General features: G+C 37.9%; 1 protein-coding gene across 2 annotated transcripts in view; it reads right to left on the bottom strand.

The window, feature by feature from the left end:
• BACE2 (beta-secretase 2) overlaps positions 1 to 19,557 on the bottom strand; it is a 51,808-nt gene that overhangs the window by 4,767 nt on the left and 27,484 nt on the right. For both annotated transcript variants that reach the window (XM_085305128.1, XM_085305135.1), the window contains exons 3-8: positions 16,509 to 16,725; positions 14,688 to 14,816; positions 13,314 to 13,448; positions 10,063 to 10,164; positions 6,456 to 6,605; positions 5,058 to 5,226 (exon numbers count right to left, since the gene is read on the bottom strand). In XM_085305128.1, the coding sequence (XP_085161254.1) occupies positions 5,058 to 5,226; positions 6,456 to 6,605; positions 10,063 to 10,164; positions 13,314 to 13,448; positions 14,688 to 14,816; positions 16,509 to 16,725 (902 nt within the window). The remainder of the gene's footprint in view (positions 1 to 5,057; positions 5,227 to 6,455; positions 6,606 to 10,062; positions 10,165 to 13,313; positions 13,449 to 14,687; positions 14,817 to 16,508; positions 16,726 to 19,557) is intronic.

Raw genomic sequence — 19,557 nt, 5'->3', positions numbered from 1 at the left:
AGCTGCACAGTAGTGGAAAGAGTTGTGAAAGACTACCTAGCAGGCCTATGGCAGAGACAAAAAAACAAAATCCTTTTGTTCAGAGTCTCAGTAGTGCGCTTTGTCTGCTGTGCAATTATTTTCCATGGAAATCTTACCCCCCCCCATACATTATTTCTTCTGTCTGTTTTTGCTGCAGGACTTCATAAACTAAAGCACATTTAATACTAACACAAAATGCACTGCATAAATATTGTTACTTAGAAATTCAGTATTTTGAAGAAAAGAAAAAAAAACAGCACAATTTTCCTTCTTGCAGATAGCTTTGAAAATAAACAGTCTCTAATTACACAGTATTTGGCTTGAGTACAATAATTACCCCTGTTAAAAAGGCAATACAAAACTGTTGCCATAGTGGCTGACATTTTAAATTACATTTTCAGAATACTTGAGAGCAGCATAGCCTCTTTTTTCTTCCCTCCAAAAAGAAAAGTTTTTGCTCACCCTCTTTCACCCCCCCAGAAAAATTGCAAGGAAATAGAGGGGAAATTTACTTAAATTGTTCAAACAAACCCTTAACAAATTAACAGTCACACATGTCAACTATTACACATTAGCTGAATTGAGGTATTTTGCCTTTTGTTTTCATTAGAACTTCTGGTAGTAGCTAGCTCCACTGAAATCTTCACCTTGAATAAATGGGCTTTCTTCATTACTGATGATCACAAGACAAAGATGGCATCTCTGGAAAAATGCTGTTTTATAACATCTGTGTAGAAGCTCAAAGTTGGAAAGACCAAACACACACACACACACACACACTCACTACCTTGAGTGGTTTAAAAAGGAAGCAAACAGAAGCTGGATCAAATTTATCACAGAATTTTAAAGTGCTGCTTGGCAGGGACCTCTGGAGCTAGTCCCACCTCCCACTCAGAGCAGGACTGTCACGAACAGTCAGCTGTGGCTTTGTCCAGCCAAGTCTTGCGAACCTCTGAAGATGGAGAGCCGATAATCTCCTCTGGCAACCTAGTTCAGTGCTGTACCACACTTCTGAGGAAGAACTTCCTAATATCCAACCTGAACCTCCTGAAGTGTAACTTGTGGATGTTGCCCCTTGTTACGCTGTTTTACTCTGTATTCACTGTTGGCTTGTATTCAGCTTGGAGCCTATCGTAACCTCTAGTTCTTTTTCACATGCAGCTGGTCCGTTCCCAAACTGTACCAGTACATGGTAACATCCTGTCCAAGATGTAGAACTTTTGCTCATTGAACCTCATGAGATTTCTATTGCCCAGTCTTTAAGTTTATCAAGATTTTTCCAAACTGAACCTCTGTGGTTCATCATGCCAGCTGTCCTCCCCAGTTTAGAGCCCACAAATTTGCTGGGATTGCATTCTATCTCATCATGTTTTTGTTTAAAAAGCTGTATAAGTAATTTATGATGAAATTATGATGCTTGGCACCTTTCTTCCCTGAAAATTACCCAAGTTTTAATCCTATCATCTTCTCACTTACTATAAACATATTAGGGGCATAATCCCTCTCAATGCTGAGGTACCATTAGGTTGCATCTCTAATATTAAGGTGATCTGAACATCTACTCTCAAGTAGGGACCTAATCCAAAACCTTTCCCAACCATCTTGTAAATAGTAGAAGATACCTGAAATAAACAGCAACAGGCAATTTGAAACAATTTGAAATTAGCAACAAGCAGAACAAGTTTTAAAAGGCTTCAACTATCGATCAAAACCAAATGTCTCTTCTTGCAACAACTGAAAAGCTTCATGCAACCTTCTACGTAACTCTGAGTCTTTCATTCTTGGTATGTGCTGGAGAACTAAAATGGTGCAAGGAGGAATGTAGGGATAAATTATTTCTCATATCTAGTCAAGCCTCAACAGAAACTTGGGATTTAGTGAAGTTAAGGGTTTGTTCCTGTTCCTGCCATTTTTGCATTCCACTCGTACTTATTTAACATCTTATAAAAGCCTGGACTTAAATTCAGTTTTAACACCCTATTGTAAACAAGAAAGCACAAGTCATTACAGAGAAACAGAGAAACACCAAATGGTCATTTACATTTCTCTATTCCTGAAGATTTATGTCACTAGTAATTCAGTTTAATTTAAGCCCCAGAAGAGCCTAAAAATAAATTTCATTAATAAGGTTGCTATGGAAGATATGACTGGTCTCTACAGGAAGCCAGTTAGGCAGCTTAATCTTTCACAATGCACTTACTGCTAACTGCTCACAGTTGTGGTTTTCTGATGAAAGTAGTGTTAAATATGGAAACCACAAACTGAAGTAGTGAATTCATAATAAATAGCACATCCAGCAAAACTGCCCCATGTGAGTGAAGTCTGATAAATCTTGTCTCAGTCAGTGTCTTGTATCATCTGATTTCTCAAGAAGCTGAGTTCCCACAATACTAAGTTAGACATTTGCACAAAACATGGACAAAGAAACAAGAAGACACCAGGTGAGAATTATGATGTGTCCAAGCTAATGTAAATGCAGATTTCATTTCTAGCAAGTGGAATTCTTCGTCTCTGGAAGAAGGCTGTGTAGAATTAAATGAAGTGGCCAAACTCTGGGCTTCTATATAGTGATATTACCGTTAAGGTGTTATTATGGTTCCCTGACTTTTTCTCAACAAAGACACATTTTCAGAGCACTTATCAGCACCAGCTAGCCAGAGTCCCCTGGTGACCACATCAGTCAATATGTTGTATTAGAGCATCCCTACCCCTCTCCACAACAGCTGCAGCGTGGTAGTGGCAGGAGGCAGCTCTAGGCTTGCAAAAATTGCAGTCAGGAAGCAAATGGGAGAATGACAGGCAAGAAAATCTGATTTGCAATATTTGTCAAGTTACACTTTCTGTCCTTCCAGAAGCACTCAAAATGTGTCTTCCATCACTGCAGGGCATCCTATAGAGGTCTTCATTAAGCAACCCACATCAATATCCAGAATATTTTTTCTTAGCAAGCTCAAAGATGACAATTCTGAACCTGTTAACGATGGAAAGATTTTTCATTTTCTTATTTTAAAAGGCTTTTAAAATGCCCTAGGGCTACAACTGAGCTACCTAGTATCACTCTTCTTATGCTCAATTACCTAGTTGCATTAAGCACTCAAGCACTTACTACCCTCACCTCCTCCAATAGAAGTATTGCGGATTAAAGAAGCATTGCCAGTCTTGCTTTTTTTCTCACGGCAAGTCACTGATACTACTATGTTTTCCAGGGCAGAGAACATTTCTCCAATTGGGACACAGACTTACACATAGGTACACCACATTTCCTCTGCTCCCATTTGGATTCCAAAATGTTCTTGTAGTGCCACATCCATGACTCATCAGCAAGGGGATGAAAATCCCACACTTTTATTTGTTTTAGTTCTCCTTGGTGAAACGGGACATATAATGAAGAAACAAAGACAGTTAACCAGTGCTGTGAAATCAGCCTGTCCTTGAGAGGCTGAAGTGCTTGCTTGATTGGCAGGGCTCTGACAAATCATGGATTTGATTCTTGCTTCCTAACCAGCAATATGCAAGCGTGACAGAGATGAGGTGGGTGCAGTACAAAGGTCAATCTAACAAATGTTGCTGGAGCTATGCTCATTGCATACAGGGACACTACAGTGGCATCTGTACTACATTCCTTTGCTGATCACGGAGTACAGAGATTCAAGTGGCCCTCAACAGCCAGCTCAGACCAGCCAGGTATACTTGCTTGAGCTGTGCATCAGCGATGCAGGGGCTGAAAGGGAGAAGTAAGGAGGAAAAGCAGAAGAACTGAGTGAGCAAAAAGGTGGCAGTAGTAGATCAAGGACATGAAGATGGTAGCAGCAGCGCTGGTGGTGACTTCAGGCCAGAGCAGACAGAAGGTCAATTAACTTGAGCACTGGTACAGTGCTGTGCCCAAGCTAATCCATTTTCTCAGAGTGTTGGGAATATGACTAGAGATAACCYGGGCAAACTCTGCAGTCCCAGCTCTGAGGCATTGTAGGGATTCAGGACTATGCAACTTAACACATGCTATGGTCTCAAAGTGTCTGATAATTGAGAATTAAAGAACAAGCCCTTCTCCACACAACAGCTGCCTCTGCCCCCAACCAAGTCCTTTTCCCTGGCCATAAAATTTGTGTTTTCCTAGACACATTTTCCCATTTGAAATACTGTACCGAGGATTCCCCAAAACTTTCTGTATTTGAGATTTTCAGTCCTCTGAAGTCAGACAGTAATGCACAAATACAGTAGCTTTGACTAGCCTCTCTCTCTCACTGGGAACTCCAAACATTCATGGAGATAATGTGTACGTTGTGCATATGACAGAAATGGAAGAGGAATCACTGGATTAGGTGATATAAACTGCTGCTACCAATTACCAAAGGGTCTGTCATGGATTTTGTTTTCCACTTTTTAAGCAGATTCTAGAAGTATAACAAAGCATGCAGCCCTTCCTTGCTAACCACTTCTCACACCCAAAATTGTCAGTTCCTTTTTTCACATTACCTTGGCAGCCAATCAAAAAGATAATGGCTTTTTGACTTACACTGAGAAGACTACTTGTTTAGAGACAACAAAAACATCACAAGTCTAAATTTGAGTCCCATTTTCATCTCTGAAAGGCCAAAAAAGCAGAATTTACATTTAGAGAAAAAGCTTTAGTATGGTATTTCACTATACATTTCAAAAGTTAGTTGAAGAATCTATTCATCTGCAAGCTAAACAAGATTATACAAATGAAGCTGTAATAAAACAGGGATGCTCCTATAACTGTGCTGGGAAAACTGCGCACACAGACAGGCATCTCGGAAAGACGACATTCTTTCAGGGAAAGAATGCAGCTCAGATTTCTAAAGTTAAGGCTGATTTACCTCACACCAAAAGGCAGTAGAATGCAATTACAGCTCTTTTCTCCCCTTGAGGTCTGAATAGTTTGAGATTGCTCACAAATATCCCATTCACACTTCATTAATAACCACATTTTTCCTATCAGGTAAATGATATAGCAGTTCTTCCGAGTGGCAGGTGTTTCCAGACTCACCTGTGCACAATAGTATTTCTCTTACCTGCACATGGACTCACTGCAAAGCCCACTCTCCTCTGAGCTCTGTCAAATATTACATAGAAGCCTTCCATGACTGTAGCACCAATAACTAGCGCATTCGTGGAGGAAGAGATCCCAAATCTGTAGCACTGCAGGTTCTCTCCAATACCAAGAATGGGTTGAATATAAAGCTATTAATTCAGAAAAAAATAAAAAGAAGCCAGAGAGTAAGAAGCAGCAAAATACATTACTCAGAAGATGACGTTTTAGAGAGATTTACAGAACTTTTGATTTTTGTATTCAGTCACTTAAATTCTACTACAAATAAAGAATGAATAGAGACAAACAGACTTCTGTATATTATTTTAAACTGGTCAAAGTTTAAGTGCAGGTAAGAGCAAAAGCTCAGGGAGTCTAAGCTTAAATTTGAACACAATCAGTTGCCATGCAAAGGTCACCTTCAATTTCATGAAAGCTATTTTTAATTGTATATTCCATAAAGGAAGGAAAGTTAGAAAGGACTTTCAATGTGATCACAAATTAGAGAAATATTTAAATAATTATCAGAATGCAATGGATGTGGAGAGCATTCTGTACCAGCTTCAAGGCTCTAGGTTCATGAATTCAAGTCACATTTTACTCCTTTTCTCCTCAGAGAAGACAAATGATTGACAACTAGACAATCAATACAGAAAAAGTTTATCATAAGGCTTTACTATATTTCAAGTTAAAATGTACTTAAGAGGTGCATTCTTTGCTTTCCTCCTGAACATCCCCTGAGGTAAAAGATTGTAATAGTGATGTTAGAGGATAGGTTGCCTGTATTGCAACCTATATCGGGGAAAAAAGCCAGAGAGCAGAAATGAAAGTGGCACATTTATTAATATTCCATCCCAGCTTTTATAATATAAAGAGAAACCAACCGAGTTATAGAGACTGCTGAAGAGATCACACAGCCTCATTGCCGAGAGTGTAATTTTCAGGAAAAGTGTTCCAATTCACAGTACCATGAAAACAAATCAATTTGCTTCCCAAAATGAGAAGAGCAAAATGAGCAGAGACACTGTGTATCAACATCTGATGTAGCTAAAACTTCAAGAAAAACAAAATAAGAACTTGCTTTTTTTTTTTTTTTTTCTGATAGTTCTGAATAAATTTTTCAGGCTACACAGTTTGCACTCAAATGGAGACTCTGTTTTCCTTTTTGCTTTCAGGTGTCAGGGCTTCTTTTAGCACACAAGTTTCTTTGTCATTTTTTCCATTCAAAGTTTGATTTTTTAAAATGTCATTAAACTTTTTTCTCTCACCTCCAGACGTAAGTGACTTCTCTATTATTGCTAAAAATAGCTCCTATTTTGTAAGAGCATGCACTCTTATAATAGTAAAAATAAACCACTGAAAAAACAAAGAAAGTTGAGACCTGTGGTAAGACAGAGATCCGAAACGACCTACTGGAGTTTTCATCCCTCAGGTAAATGGAGAGTTTGGGAAATAAGGACCAGGGACTTTCAGTTTTATCCCAGCATGCAAGCTGTGAACCAGTCCAGAAACCAGAAGAGAATTCTTGTATCTGCAAAAAAGCATGATAAATAAAGATTACATGTATTTTGACAGATTTTTTGTAAATGATCACTGCCAATATTTGATACTTCTGCTTCCCAGAGATAAACTCAGGCATGAATATGAGTCAGACAAAGATTTTTTTTCTTTGATGATAAAAGCAAACCACAAACCCAAATCAGTGCGCATCACAACCCGCTACGACTTGGAAGAAGGGGGAAGAGGCAAAAGACAACTAACAAATTTCAACTCTCTCTTCTCTCCCCATTTCTGTCTCATTTCTTCCACTTCCCTAATAAACATGTATGACCTTCCTGAGCAATCATGACAGCAAAGAGGCCAAGCCCTACCTCTTCTCTAAACAACCATGACCAAATGGCAACATTTTAAAAGAAGCAAACACTGTTTAAAAACACAGAACAAGATATGAACCGCATGAACGTTTAACAGTCACACTGACCACTCCTCAGTTCACTGGACTAAGGGAATCAAGGTCTGCTACAATCAATGCAAAGAAACACATACTTCTGTCTCTCGTGCTGTGTTGCCACCCACTACCAATATAACTTGACATGCTTTGGAAATAAAGTTGATTAGCAGTGTTTCTTAATATATCCATGGCACTAACAATGCAAACAATAAACCCCTGCAGAGCTCCTTTACCTAAGACAAACATCCTGTCTTATGTTCATGCTCCCTGAAGGACACAAAGTTGATGTGCTGCCAGATTGGAGGAAATCACTTCCTTATTCAAGTACAATACTTCGGGCTGGTTCTTACTTCCAGGTGAAGCAACATACAAGGCATTACCTTGTTCTGACATTGTGGAACCAAAGCATCCCACTAGGGTGAAAAAGAAATATGGAATCCTGCCCCTCTACTCCTCTCATTTACATTTAACTGTGATATTATTCTGTAAACATCTGCTCATAAATCAGGTCTATGGCATTTTACACGTGACATATATTCACACATACCTGCCAATGAAATATCTGCTAATAAAGAGGCTGCACAGCATTACAGACTTGATACTTCAAGGTGCTAATCTCTGTTCTTGGGCCAACATGCACACATTTATTTAAACACACTGTGTAGCTTAGGGACACAGACTGCTTTTATACTTAATTCTAAATGCATACTTAGTGCATCTTTTGGCATGGGACAGAACGCTTGGTCCCTCTGGACTGAATCTCATGCTGAAAAAAGTAGTTCTCCTTTCTTTCCATATTCTCTTGGAAAACAGAGCTTGCAACTTGAGAAGAGCTGCAAGATAGCACCCAGGCTGGACTTGCGAAGACTATAGAGTGCTCTATTTTAAATGCCTGCTTTGATTTCCCAGAATGCTTATTACATTGCATTTCTCTGCCTTACTTTTGTATGTCAAATGAATGGGGGAGTGTGGGGCTTTATGATACCCAAAAGTTTAATAAAATAAAGATTTTAGGTCTATGTGAGACTTCTTCTCCAGCTACTAATGCTTAATACTCCTGTGATGCTTACTAACTTAGCACTAATTTAATGCTGTGCATTGAGATGCTGTTCTGACTTCAGCTCAGCAAGGTGTTGTTGCTGCCACCCCACTGTGGCTTGTCTCTGCTTACCTGCCAAAAACCATCACTCTTCAGACCTGCCTGCATCAAAACTGCATCTATAGCTTCTCCCTAACAGATTTCTATCCAAATCAGCTGGATTTTAAAAAAAATCCTGCACTATTAAAGATCTTAAAGCTCACAACCTTGTTTTTTTCTTTCTTTCTTTTCTTTTTCTTTTTTATTTAATAGAGCTGAATAAAGGTGCATTACACATGCAGTTATGCCAATATACCTGAGGGGGCAATAACATCTTGCTGGGAAGCTCATAATGAGCAGCTGAGAGCAGGAACTTGTTAACCTGGTTCACCTGCAGAGAAGCAAGTCTGACTACAGCCTGATGATTTTAAGTTGGAATCACACATAGCCTGTCAGAAGAACAGAGCACAGAGTGTGACTGCAATGCCATAATACCATGCTGAAAACATACTCTTTCCTGACAGCACTCTTACAGTGTCAGAATCCAATCCTTCAGCTCCTAATTACTTTCTTATTTAATCACCATTGTTTAGAGGTGTGTAAATAACTTTTGAGGTGTGTGTGTGGGGAAAAGAGTACAATAGCAAGGCCCTGGGGAGTAAAAAAAAAATCCCTAAAATAGAAGAGTTAATTTATACATTTTTAATAGGAAGAGCAAAAATCATTACGCAGAATGGGTGAGTGCTTCCTATCTAATATCTTATTGATCAGTGGACTGACTGTTTACTTGGCATACAGAAGGCCCTAGTTCAAATGTTCTCCTCAACAAAACCAGACAGGAGCTTGGACTGCTGTGACCCACTTCACAAGAGAATGCTGTATCCAGAAGGCGACATTACAAGAGCTCCTGGGCAGGCTTCTTTCCATTCCCCCACTATTGCCTAAAATTGTTCCAGTTGATACTTAAGTGTTTTACAAAGAGCAGAACTTCTCAATCAGTGAAACTGAACTATGTAAGATAACTGTTACATTTATTTCAGATACTGGATACCTGCAGGCAGTGAAGAACACTTCATGCTGCATCTCTGCTCAGGCAAGTAAGGAAATAATTAATTAAGTCTTGATCTACCAGCATACAGGCAAATATGCAGCCTTTTGGGCAACCAGCTAGTAGCCCAAYTACTGCTGTCTCCTGCGGCTCATAACTGCTACCATTGTCCATTTATGAAGCCATGACAAAAACATTAAAATTGTTCACTTTGAATTATCTAGGATTTATTCTTCATTTTCAACTTTCTCAACACTGCTCATTCCATTTGATCAAAATTTATGAACAGCTGTTGTTACCCAGAAAATGTAACGTCAGCTAATCTACACACAGAGAAAAGCACTATCCCCATGCCCTACTTTTAAAGCCTACTCTAGTTCCAAAGAAAGAAGCTTTTAAACATAAATAATTCAATAATGAAGGCCAAAAGAAGTTTTATTGATATGAATAATTCTAATGAATGGCATGCATTCTATATAACAATACGCATTTTATCTGAAAAATAACTGCTAGCAGTATTAGGTTTACTTTAGGAACATTCAGTTTTGAATTAAAAGACTGAATTCTGCACTCTTAACATTTTGAATTCAAGAGACAGGGATTGTGTTTGTATTTCTGAAAGGCTTAGAATAAAACGCTCAATTTCTGCACTATTTCTGACCCATTTCCATACAAGTTTCTCTTGTCTATATATGGCCCTTCCTTCTCCYACCTCCTCTTCCCTTTTCCATTTCCACCAATCAGTCAGTTCCTACCTGATAACAGAGGTAGATGAGGAAAAATTAAGTTCCCCTCAGGTCAAAACCCTACGACTTATATAGCAGATGGCAAAGATGACATTTCTTTCAAGAATCATGTGATCATTTAATAGGAATTTAAAATTTCAAGCAAGTTCAATCACATTAGCTTACCAGGGACATGCGAACTATGGCTTGCACAACAGCACTGAAGACTTTTTGGGGCAGCCGGAGGAGGGTGGTACCACTGTCTACTATTGCTTTATCTGCATTATACTAAGGAGAGAGGAAAAAGGAGAGAAATTACACACACTATAATTAATGTAATGCAGATTAAACTGTTTCATAACAATGACCGGGCTGTTCCTTTTCAGTAGCAGTCTTCACAAACTGTATGTCATACCATTTGGCAGAACTCTCCAGCTGACAGCTTAAATTCAAATAATGTCCGAGTGCAAAAGAAAGATGGCCAAGCGCTCACGTTCGTAACCTGCTGTAAAAGGAAGCAAAGCACGGCCTCTCTCAGAGGTGAAGCTAATCTCCTTTACCTCACACATGTCTTGGGCAAAATGTACTCTCATGGTCAGTGCGGACACACATCAAGTACATTGATGTAGCTTACACATATGTCCAAGCCCTGAATCAGAGTCTCTGCTATAATGAAAACAATTTGCTCTAATTTAAACATAATAGAGCAGCTTATAATGACCCATGTATATACTTTAAAAAAAAAAGTCAGGGTACATGAACCCTCAGTATAGGCCATATGTGGCACTGATGCAGTGTACAAATGTCAAATGCCACAGCTTTCTCCACTTCTGAAAACCACCAAAACACAGGCAAAGGCACCTACAAAGAAACTGGAAAATTTCAATCTCACTGCCACAAAATCCATATAAAAAAAAAAAAACAAAAAACAAAAAACTAAACACTTCATTATTAAAATCCCAACCCGCAGATTAAGAGAGATCTTCAAACTTCTAGTACATTATACAAAGAGTAAGTATTTTAAAAGGTAAATCTTTTCACACGAAACCTTCAAAGACGATGATTAATTTTAAAAAGTAGCAAGTAGCAGTGGCAGTTGTTTGCACTAACTACTTCCGTTATCAGCTTAGGTGGTAGGATCAGTATAACTTGACGATGACATGTCTATGTCCTTATCAAAAGGCACAAGGAAACTTCCTCATTAGGAAGAGGTCAGATGGCAAGCTGATTTAAAATCCATCAGCTTAGATGTTACCAAATTACATGGAATATCTTTAGTGCAGTGATAAAAATAGAACCCAACAAAAGCAGAAAAGTAACTCTGACCGTTATTTTCTTTTTGAAATAAGCCATGCTATAGGCTGCTGAGCACTGCTGAAAGAAATGCAAAGTGGAAAAGCGTTGCTATGAACTACCCACCATTTATTCTGCACTCAGAAATATTTCTAAAAACTGGAGAAAAATATCAAGGCATTGTGGCCACATCACTTTTTTATTATTATTTAAGAATTCTGTAAACAGAATCCATTTTTAACATATTTGTACCACGAATACACAATCACCATCATTCTTGAGAGGCTCCCTTGGAAAAAAGTAGGTAGGAGGCACAGCCAAGAGGACCATCCATTCACACAGAAACCACATAAAATTTCTGGAGCAGCAGTATCACTCAGTGAGTGATTAAATGCCACATAATTTTTCATGCTGTGTACAGAGTACTTTCAATGTGCAGTAACTGAATCTTCCTGGTTAATATTTAACAGTGCCCCTGTGCAGGGTACAGTATTGGCAGCTCAACACTTCTCTCAATCCCGGTCTGACAGGATCAAGGCCAGACCTGCAGTGTACTACTGGACAAATTCCCAGCACGGAAGCTCTTCCCTTCCAAGCAAAGGAGTAGTCGTCTCAGGTCATTGTAACAAAAAAAAAAAAAAAAAAAAAAAAAAAAAAAAAAAAAAAAATCCTAGAAGACATTTAAGAAAAGAGAGGGCACCTAGTCCATCGTTCTGGCTAGTGAATTACACATCCCCTGCAAGACCCTAACTAGATAACCATTTTTCTGGTAAATTTTTGTTATAAGATCTCTTTTGATCAAGAAAGGAATGATGCCTTTTGTACCACTAACTAGCACATCATGCTAATTCCTACAAAGTGAAAGCAAACCATGGCTTAGAAAAGGCCTGCAATAACAGGAAACTTATAATTGTTATATTTTTAAGCGATTTGTTTTTTGGAAACAGCAAGTATTAAATGATTAGTATCATGACTTCTTTTCAAAATATGTTGACTGTTTAAGGCAAGAAAAAAAGCAAATATAAACATTTATACTGGAGGCCTAGCAGTAAGTTATGCTTTCTGAACACTATGATATAGAAATAGTTATTTAAATGGACTATGTTTTGCTTATTAAATACAAAGAAGATATGAATGATCTAAAATATTTTATATGGAAATATAATGTACATATTTTGTAAGGAAATATAATAATTTATGCATATGTAGGATTTTATCATTAATTTTAGTCCATCTGTATGAATTTTAAAAACTTCAGAATTATCATGCTCCACACATTTCCAACTACAAAAACAAGCATAAGATATTTTAAGATGTCTAAAGAAAACAAGGCATGAAAATTACAGCACTAAAATTAAAACATGGATAGCAACAAGCAATAGTAAAGAACAAACAACACATATACATATACACATATCCTTCAACAAAAAAGTTTGAGAATAAAAATCATTAATGCAGCTTCACTATACTGATCCAGAGATAACAGAACATTATTATCAACAAAAATAATAAATATATCCATGAAGAATAATAATTGGCAAGACTAAAATGAGTGAAAATGATTACCCAAAAAAGAAGGATGGGATGAGATACTTCAGGAAGCTTCCCAGGATGGCATCTGCCAACTGCCATCAGAAGTTGTGTGTTAGATATCTCCATGGGTATCATTCCAACATATTCCTTCCTCTTTGTTAAACAATTGCTACTCCACTTTCATTTGATTTTACTTTGTAACAGGCAGCCACAAACTGTAGTTATTTAAAGACTACTGTCTTACTGAAGCAATGTACAATCATTAGCATATGGACACCTTCGTTACAACAGAAACTAGCCTACATGGTGAGCCCTTCCAAACCATGGCACTCTAATTTTTAGTGGACTAGTCATTCAGTATTTTCAATAAATTAAAAAGACTAGGCTACAGATATTATTGACAACTTTAAAGTCCTGTTTGAAGCAATTTTAGCATGTTTGCTGTATACGCTACATTTCATATGGCTTGTTCATTTCTCTTCAAAGTTATCATGCAGCATTAAATCTCAGAGGACACTGCAATACACACCTGCTTGCAAAGACAAAACTGATCAATTAAGTACTCTTCTTAAACAAATTTGTATTTTATATAGACACATTATTGCAAATACCTCTCTGCAGTCCAACTCGAGATTCTGTCCTCCAACCTCCAGCTTGAGAATTTCAACTTGATAATACCACTCTTCTTTGATAGGCGTATACCAGATATCACCCTTATACAGACTTGGTTCAATTCCACCTAAAACCTGAGGGAAAAAGAGAAGGGAATTTACACACTTTAAAATCCAGGATGTTCAGCTTTGGGGCAAGGCAGGAAAAAAAGAGACTATCTAACTGTAATACACAGGGCTTCAAAATTTTAATTTAGCACCATTTGTAAGGATTTTGATGATAAATGTTATCAACTTTTAATCAATAATAAATTGATATATATTTTGCAACTATATGAAACATCTAGRTATTCTTGCTTCAGTAAACCAGAATTCCCATATTGCGCCAGATTACCAGCATCTTCTACAAAATTCAAACTAATTTTCTTATGAAAGTTTCACTGGTTATAATTAAAAGAGTCTCTTCAGTGGCTTAATCTAGGTAATGTATAAAAATAAGAGAATATTAAACTTGCACATGATAAATTCACCTTACAAGTCCAGAAAAGCCTAACTACTGCTTAACAACTCATTTTTCTTAAACACATTAGAATATGACCATAATATTATTACTAATAGTATTATCTTCTATCAAAACCTACATTTAAGATAACTAGACTATCAGACTTTGATGGTTTGAGCTGAACTAATGTGAATGTGTATGCACTTGGGCTTTGTCTATCTCAGGTAAGCCAACAGTTACAATAGCATGTAAATTTACAGCAAAATAACTACTTGTGATTAACTCCCTGTGCTGATACACTTATTTCAGCATAATTCCTGATGTGTAATTCCAAATCATGGTCCCAGATAAATGTAGGCCAAATCTTGGTTTTACTAAAACTGATGGAATAATTCTAATAACAAGGGGAATATTTGGTCTTCAGACACTTTCCTTTGGCATGTTGTATACAAAAAAATAAAGGGTCTTGATTCTTCTTCCTCTTTTTACCTCATGTAAAAAATTTACAGTAACATTTTTATGAGTTTGAACAAGCGTAGTAGTTGGGTAAAACACTACTCAATAGAAGAAACAGGTAGCAGAAAAATAGGAGAGTCTGCCCTGAAGGAATTGCATTAGGTATGGACATGCACTACAAAATTTCTTTTTTTTATTAGGATCGAACTTCAAATGCAGAAGTTTATTCAAACTCAAGAAAAAAAAAATAGAGAATGAAAACAAACAGGCCATTGAGTTTTGCCTAAATGTTTAACTTTTCCTTAAAAATTACAAAGAATTTCATATACTTAATACTAAATTTGGAAAAAGTAGCCATAGAAAAGGAGAGAGATTAACAAATACACATTTTCCCTCTCAGATTGACAGATACCCACAAGACTACCTCCGTTGGCACCACTTCCAGAAACAGGCAGTCCAGCACCACACATCTGCAAGGAGAAGATGTTGGGGATCTTCGCCTGCCTCACAAGAGAATCAAAGAATGTCTCCACAGAACTTGAAGGCTGCAGGATGTTGAAAAACAAAACAAAACAAAACCCACAAAAATTGCGGAAGTATTCATTAAAAAGCTTTGTTGCAGAAATGAACAAATCATTCAAACAAGACCCCTTTTTATGAGTAAACTGAATTTCCGATAACCAAGTGATGAAAATCCTAAGTATAATATCATAAAACCCGTCTTGTTTTTTTTTAAAAAAAACTTTTTTATTCTTGACCACTGCTGTAGAAATCCCCAGAATACTCTCTATTTGCAGCTTTCAAGTACAAGTTATAGGTTCAGGCAGAAACTTTTGTCAAGAACATAACTGTTTGGAAATAGCTTTGGGTTATTAGAACAGTGAAAAATAACTTCCTCTTCCCACCTTTCTATGGTTAAAAAGTAGAATTTTAAAGGGAGGAATTTCAGGTTTTAAAATACAATAGTCTAATTCTAATGAACCTGCCACTTAATAGCACTTATTTCCTCTTCCTCCTTTTAAAAGGCATAATATCAAAGTATGCCCAGTTCAACTGAATATATTTGCTAAGAGGTTCCTCTCCTACAGCACATGCCATGCTTGCCTTTGCAGTTATTAAAGTATTACAATTCTCCTGTAATTCAGATTTCTGTGCAGATATATGTCGTGACACGCAGACACACTGGTTAGCTTGCCAAGTGTTCTTACTACACAAAGTACTAAGCAGCATCAGAAGCTAAGAACCCTTCAGTCTTCAGAAGGAGAGAAAAATAAATGCCACTGTTTGCCAGAACTTGAGAAGTAGCTATTCTCTGCCTGTTGACAACGTATGACAGCAAGTAAGGCAGAAGTCAATACAATGATCACATAGCTCTTGAATAAAGCATTTTAACTCTAGAGTCAACATACAGTACTGAATTGATTGTTCTACCTGCCTGTGTCTCAGTTGGTGGATTTTTAAACAGCTATTGTATAGGTTGAGAGCTATGACTATATGGTATTCCAGTCACATATTAAATTTTAGACAATAAATGATTTTAGATTATACAATTTAAGTTTTAACTTGAGACTTCTACCTGAATTTCCTACCTCTCTAAGAACAGACATATTTAATTGTATGTTCAGGAAAACACTGTAATGACAGGTTTAGCTCAGCTGGTTAGAGTGTGGTGCTGCTAATAGCAAGGTCGTGGGTTCAATCCCCCTATGGGGCTATGCTGAGGGTTGGACTAGATGATCTCCAGAGGTCCTTTCCAACCTTAGCATTCTATGAAATCTATGTTTGTTGTGAAATTATCCACATGTGCTCTCAGCCTCAACTTTTACTCTATGTACAGAGAAGGTTGTAGAATGAGCTGCCAGGCGCTTTGCCAGATAAGTCTATCAGTCCTTTGACAAGTCTTGAGGGAGCTCATTAGAGCCCTAAAAAATGCCCTACATACTTGTAACAGAAGCCTGGTAACCTTTACTCCTACACTCTGGTACTATAAGCTCTGTAAAAGCTTATTCAATCCAGATGAGCTAAAACTGGAGTGTCCATCACCAGAAATGTCTACATTCTCATCACAACCCCATTTATTTTTTCTGGAATTTATCAAAACACAAAAGATCTTTAGCAAAATGTGGTTGGAAGGGAGCAGTCTAACACAGACAGATCATTTATTCTCTTTACCTTAAAATTTAGATTTCTATTTATTGTCATTGTGAAACACAAAAGCTAGGGAAAGGACAACTTACCTTGGCTAAGGCATCATAGGCAAGACCAAGAATCCCATGCCATTTAACCCCTGGCAAGAAGAAATTCTCGGATTCAAGAATGGTAGCAATGTTGATAGTGTAGCTGCCATTGATTCCTTTTGGGATAGTAATGACATCTGTACCTAGCATTCCCGTCCAGCTTCCTTGAGTGTACTTAACTGTGACATCAATTCCTTGAGACTTATATGTACTTGACCTTTAAAAGGAAAAGACACACTCATGCATGAGCTGTTCATTTGCAATGCAAGAAAATGAAGTACTGTTCAATCTTAATTTTCCCTGCATAGGAAAAACAGTGAAGTCTGCAAAGTCAAGAGGCAGCAGGAAGGATTGTAAAAGCAGTAAAAAGGGATAATAAAAAATCTTGAGCCCCTGTTTTGACCCTGAAGCCATCAATGATTCAAACCTTCACAATAGGTGTCTTTATTTTTTTTTATTTTTATTTTTTAATCTGTAGTATTATGCTATCTACTGCAATATATTCCTGACTCAGACAGGATCCATTATAACAGCAGTAATACACGTGAACTGGAAATGGAATGTATTAAGTGATGCTAAGGAACTGAAAAGCTTCTGAATTCAAATCTAAAATTGAAATGCCAAGCTAACTGAATAGCTTTACAAGAACACCTCATTAATATTATTAAAATTGCACTTTGGGTAAATTGGAATGCTATTGTGAACAAAAGCACTAAGATACATGTCATGAATCTGCAGTTTGGTTTGTCTATAATGAGGTAAGCAGATTTGGATATAATAAACAAACGATTGTAGGACGATTGTGAACAAACTTGTAGGAGGAAAAGAAGAGTTCCTTCTAGACTGGGGCAGCAAAAGCAAAGCAGTAGTTAACTATGGCACACCAAAGAAAGGAAGAGAATGCTATGTGGAAAGCTTAACAAAAACATTAGGAAAAAAAACAATAGATTTTTAATTTTAAAATCTATAGTATAAACATAGCAATCCTCTTCCATCCATACCACTGCTGAGGAGCTACAGAACTTCTACATTCCTTACAAACTAACTTTGGTCACATTCCTTGGCACGTGGTTTCTCCTTTCAAATAAACAAGTGACTGTGCTTGGTTCACGCGACCAGACTTGACAGCTTTTTGAAAAGATAACTTTAAAATCAGCAGGTTAAAGCAATTTCATAATAATATCTTTTACATATGTGTAAAACAATACAAGTGCAGGTGATTACAGTGCAGGGAGATTTATGAAGCCAGTTTTAACCTAAGAGCTGCTTTGACAGAAACAGCCATGGAGCCATGACGTTACAACGCAGGCAGTAGGAGCCCGCTGACGAGGACTGACTCAGGGAGCCAGCTCATCCTGGAGCACATGCTGCTGTGGCTTCAGAACCATCTCCATCTGAGCTAGTCAGATGAAAGTTAGCATGATTATGCCTCTGATGAGGCTGATAACCTTTCAGTGGCAATGCAGACAACTTCCACCCATCTGAACACACCTTCTCTGACTTAACAATTAGACCATATGAGTTATGGCAACTGATCCCCTTCCTAGAAGAAGAGAGGATATGGAATAAAAGGCCAGTTCTTGATATCCCCCAATGCCTAACCCTTCAAGGGCTTCACAGGCCCAGGAGCTTAAAACATCCAAGACAGCAGAAACAAATGAGGCAACAGGCCACATAGATTATATTTCAAAATGCACGAATTCTGGAGATACTGGCACTATTTGGATCCAGTCACTGCTACTGCTATTGCTCTTTTAACTTTCTGCAGAATTCTGCATTTGTATGACACCTAGACACAGGGACATCGCTGCTCAGTCAGGGTCTTCAGAGCACCACTGTGATACTAAGACAAGGTCTGGCAGTACATTTTATAATTCAAAATAGAATCTGAATAATTAGCAACATAAGAGAAACTGAGGGGACAAGGGAAGAAGAAGRGAAAACACAGGGCTGCTCACGAAGAAAAGTGCCTGACTGTGCAACAGAAGAGGAACATCTACATCCACAATCAGAGAGAAAGGGGAGAGTTGGGAGAATAAAGTGAAGCAAATCTGGGAATACAGACTCTGGATGACTAGCCACAGTAGCAGCACATAGCTCTTCTGTAAACGCTAACGGCCTAATGGACTGAGCTCTGCAACAGGATGTAGAAAGACAGGGTTCAGTTTCCAGTATTGTTGGTGAGCTGTGGAAAGGCAACAAGTCACTTCCTCATTTTCTGTGCCTCGGCTTCTCCATCTGTAGGAATGGCTATGATGCTACTCATCTCATTTGTAAAGCACACCAAAGTCCTGTTTGAAAGCAGACCTTGTTATTTACTTCAAGGAGTGAAATTCCTGGTGTGGGAAGGGATCTCACATGACTCTTGTGGCAGTAATTATATTCTGTTTTGCACAAACAACATTTCCTGCTCCATCTTCTTGACTGTAATCAGCCCGTGTTTTTCCATCTGACTGATCCAAAAGAAGAAAACTTCTTTAGAGGTCAAAACTAGAGAGTTGTTCTAATGCACAGCCTGAGTGTTCTGAAACAGAAATGCACAGTACAAAGAAATCTAAACAAGCCATTTTGGTGATAAGAAAATAAGAAATTCTATTCTTCTGACAGGAAAGTCTAAACCAGATGCAAAGAAAAGGGCCTAAGGGATTACAGTGCTGTAGTAGCATTAGTCCTTGCTCCCTCTCCTTATTGCCTACTACCTTCTCTACAGAGCAGCCACTAGGAAAATGGTTCTCAAATCTCGACTGGCTCTCAAGGCTCGGGTGAAATAACTAGCAAAGAGTTAATTTTCTCACTCAGTTACTTCTCCATACCAGACTGTAGCACTAAACACAACATAGCCACAATGTTATTTCTACTATCATTCTGTATTTGAAGGAAGTTCAACAGGAGAACAGTAAATCCTCTATGCAGAAAGCCTTGCTTAATACTGACCCCACCAAACACAAGGAATTCTTCCTTAATTCTACCTTCTCCCAGTTCAGTTGCCACTCTGCAAGAAACCAGTGCTTCAGATTTTCCTGCTTATCCATTCACCTTCTTCCAAGCA

The sequence above is a fragment of the Rhea americana genome, unplaced genomic scaffold (assembly GCF_003343005.1).
Source record: "Rhea americana isolate MKP2758 unplaced genomic scaffold, rheAme1 scaffold_101, whole genome shotgun sequence".
Taxonomy (NCBI): domain Eukaryota; kingdom Metazoa; phylum Chordata; class Aves; order Rheiformes; family Rheidae; genus Rhea; species Rhea americana.
The sequence above is the reverse complement of the archived record's forward strand: the minus strand, read 5'-3'. Positions and strand labels throughout refer to the sequence as shown.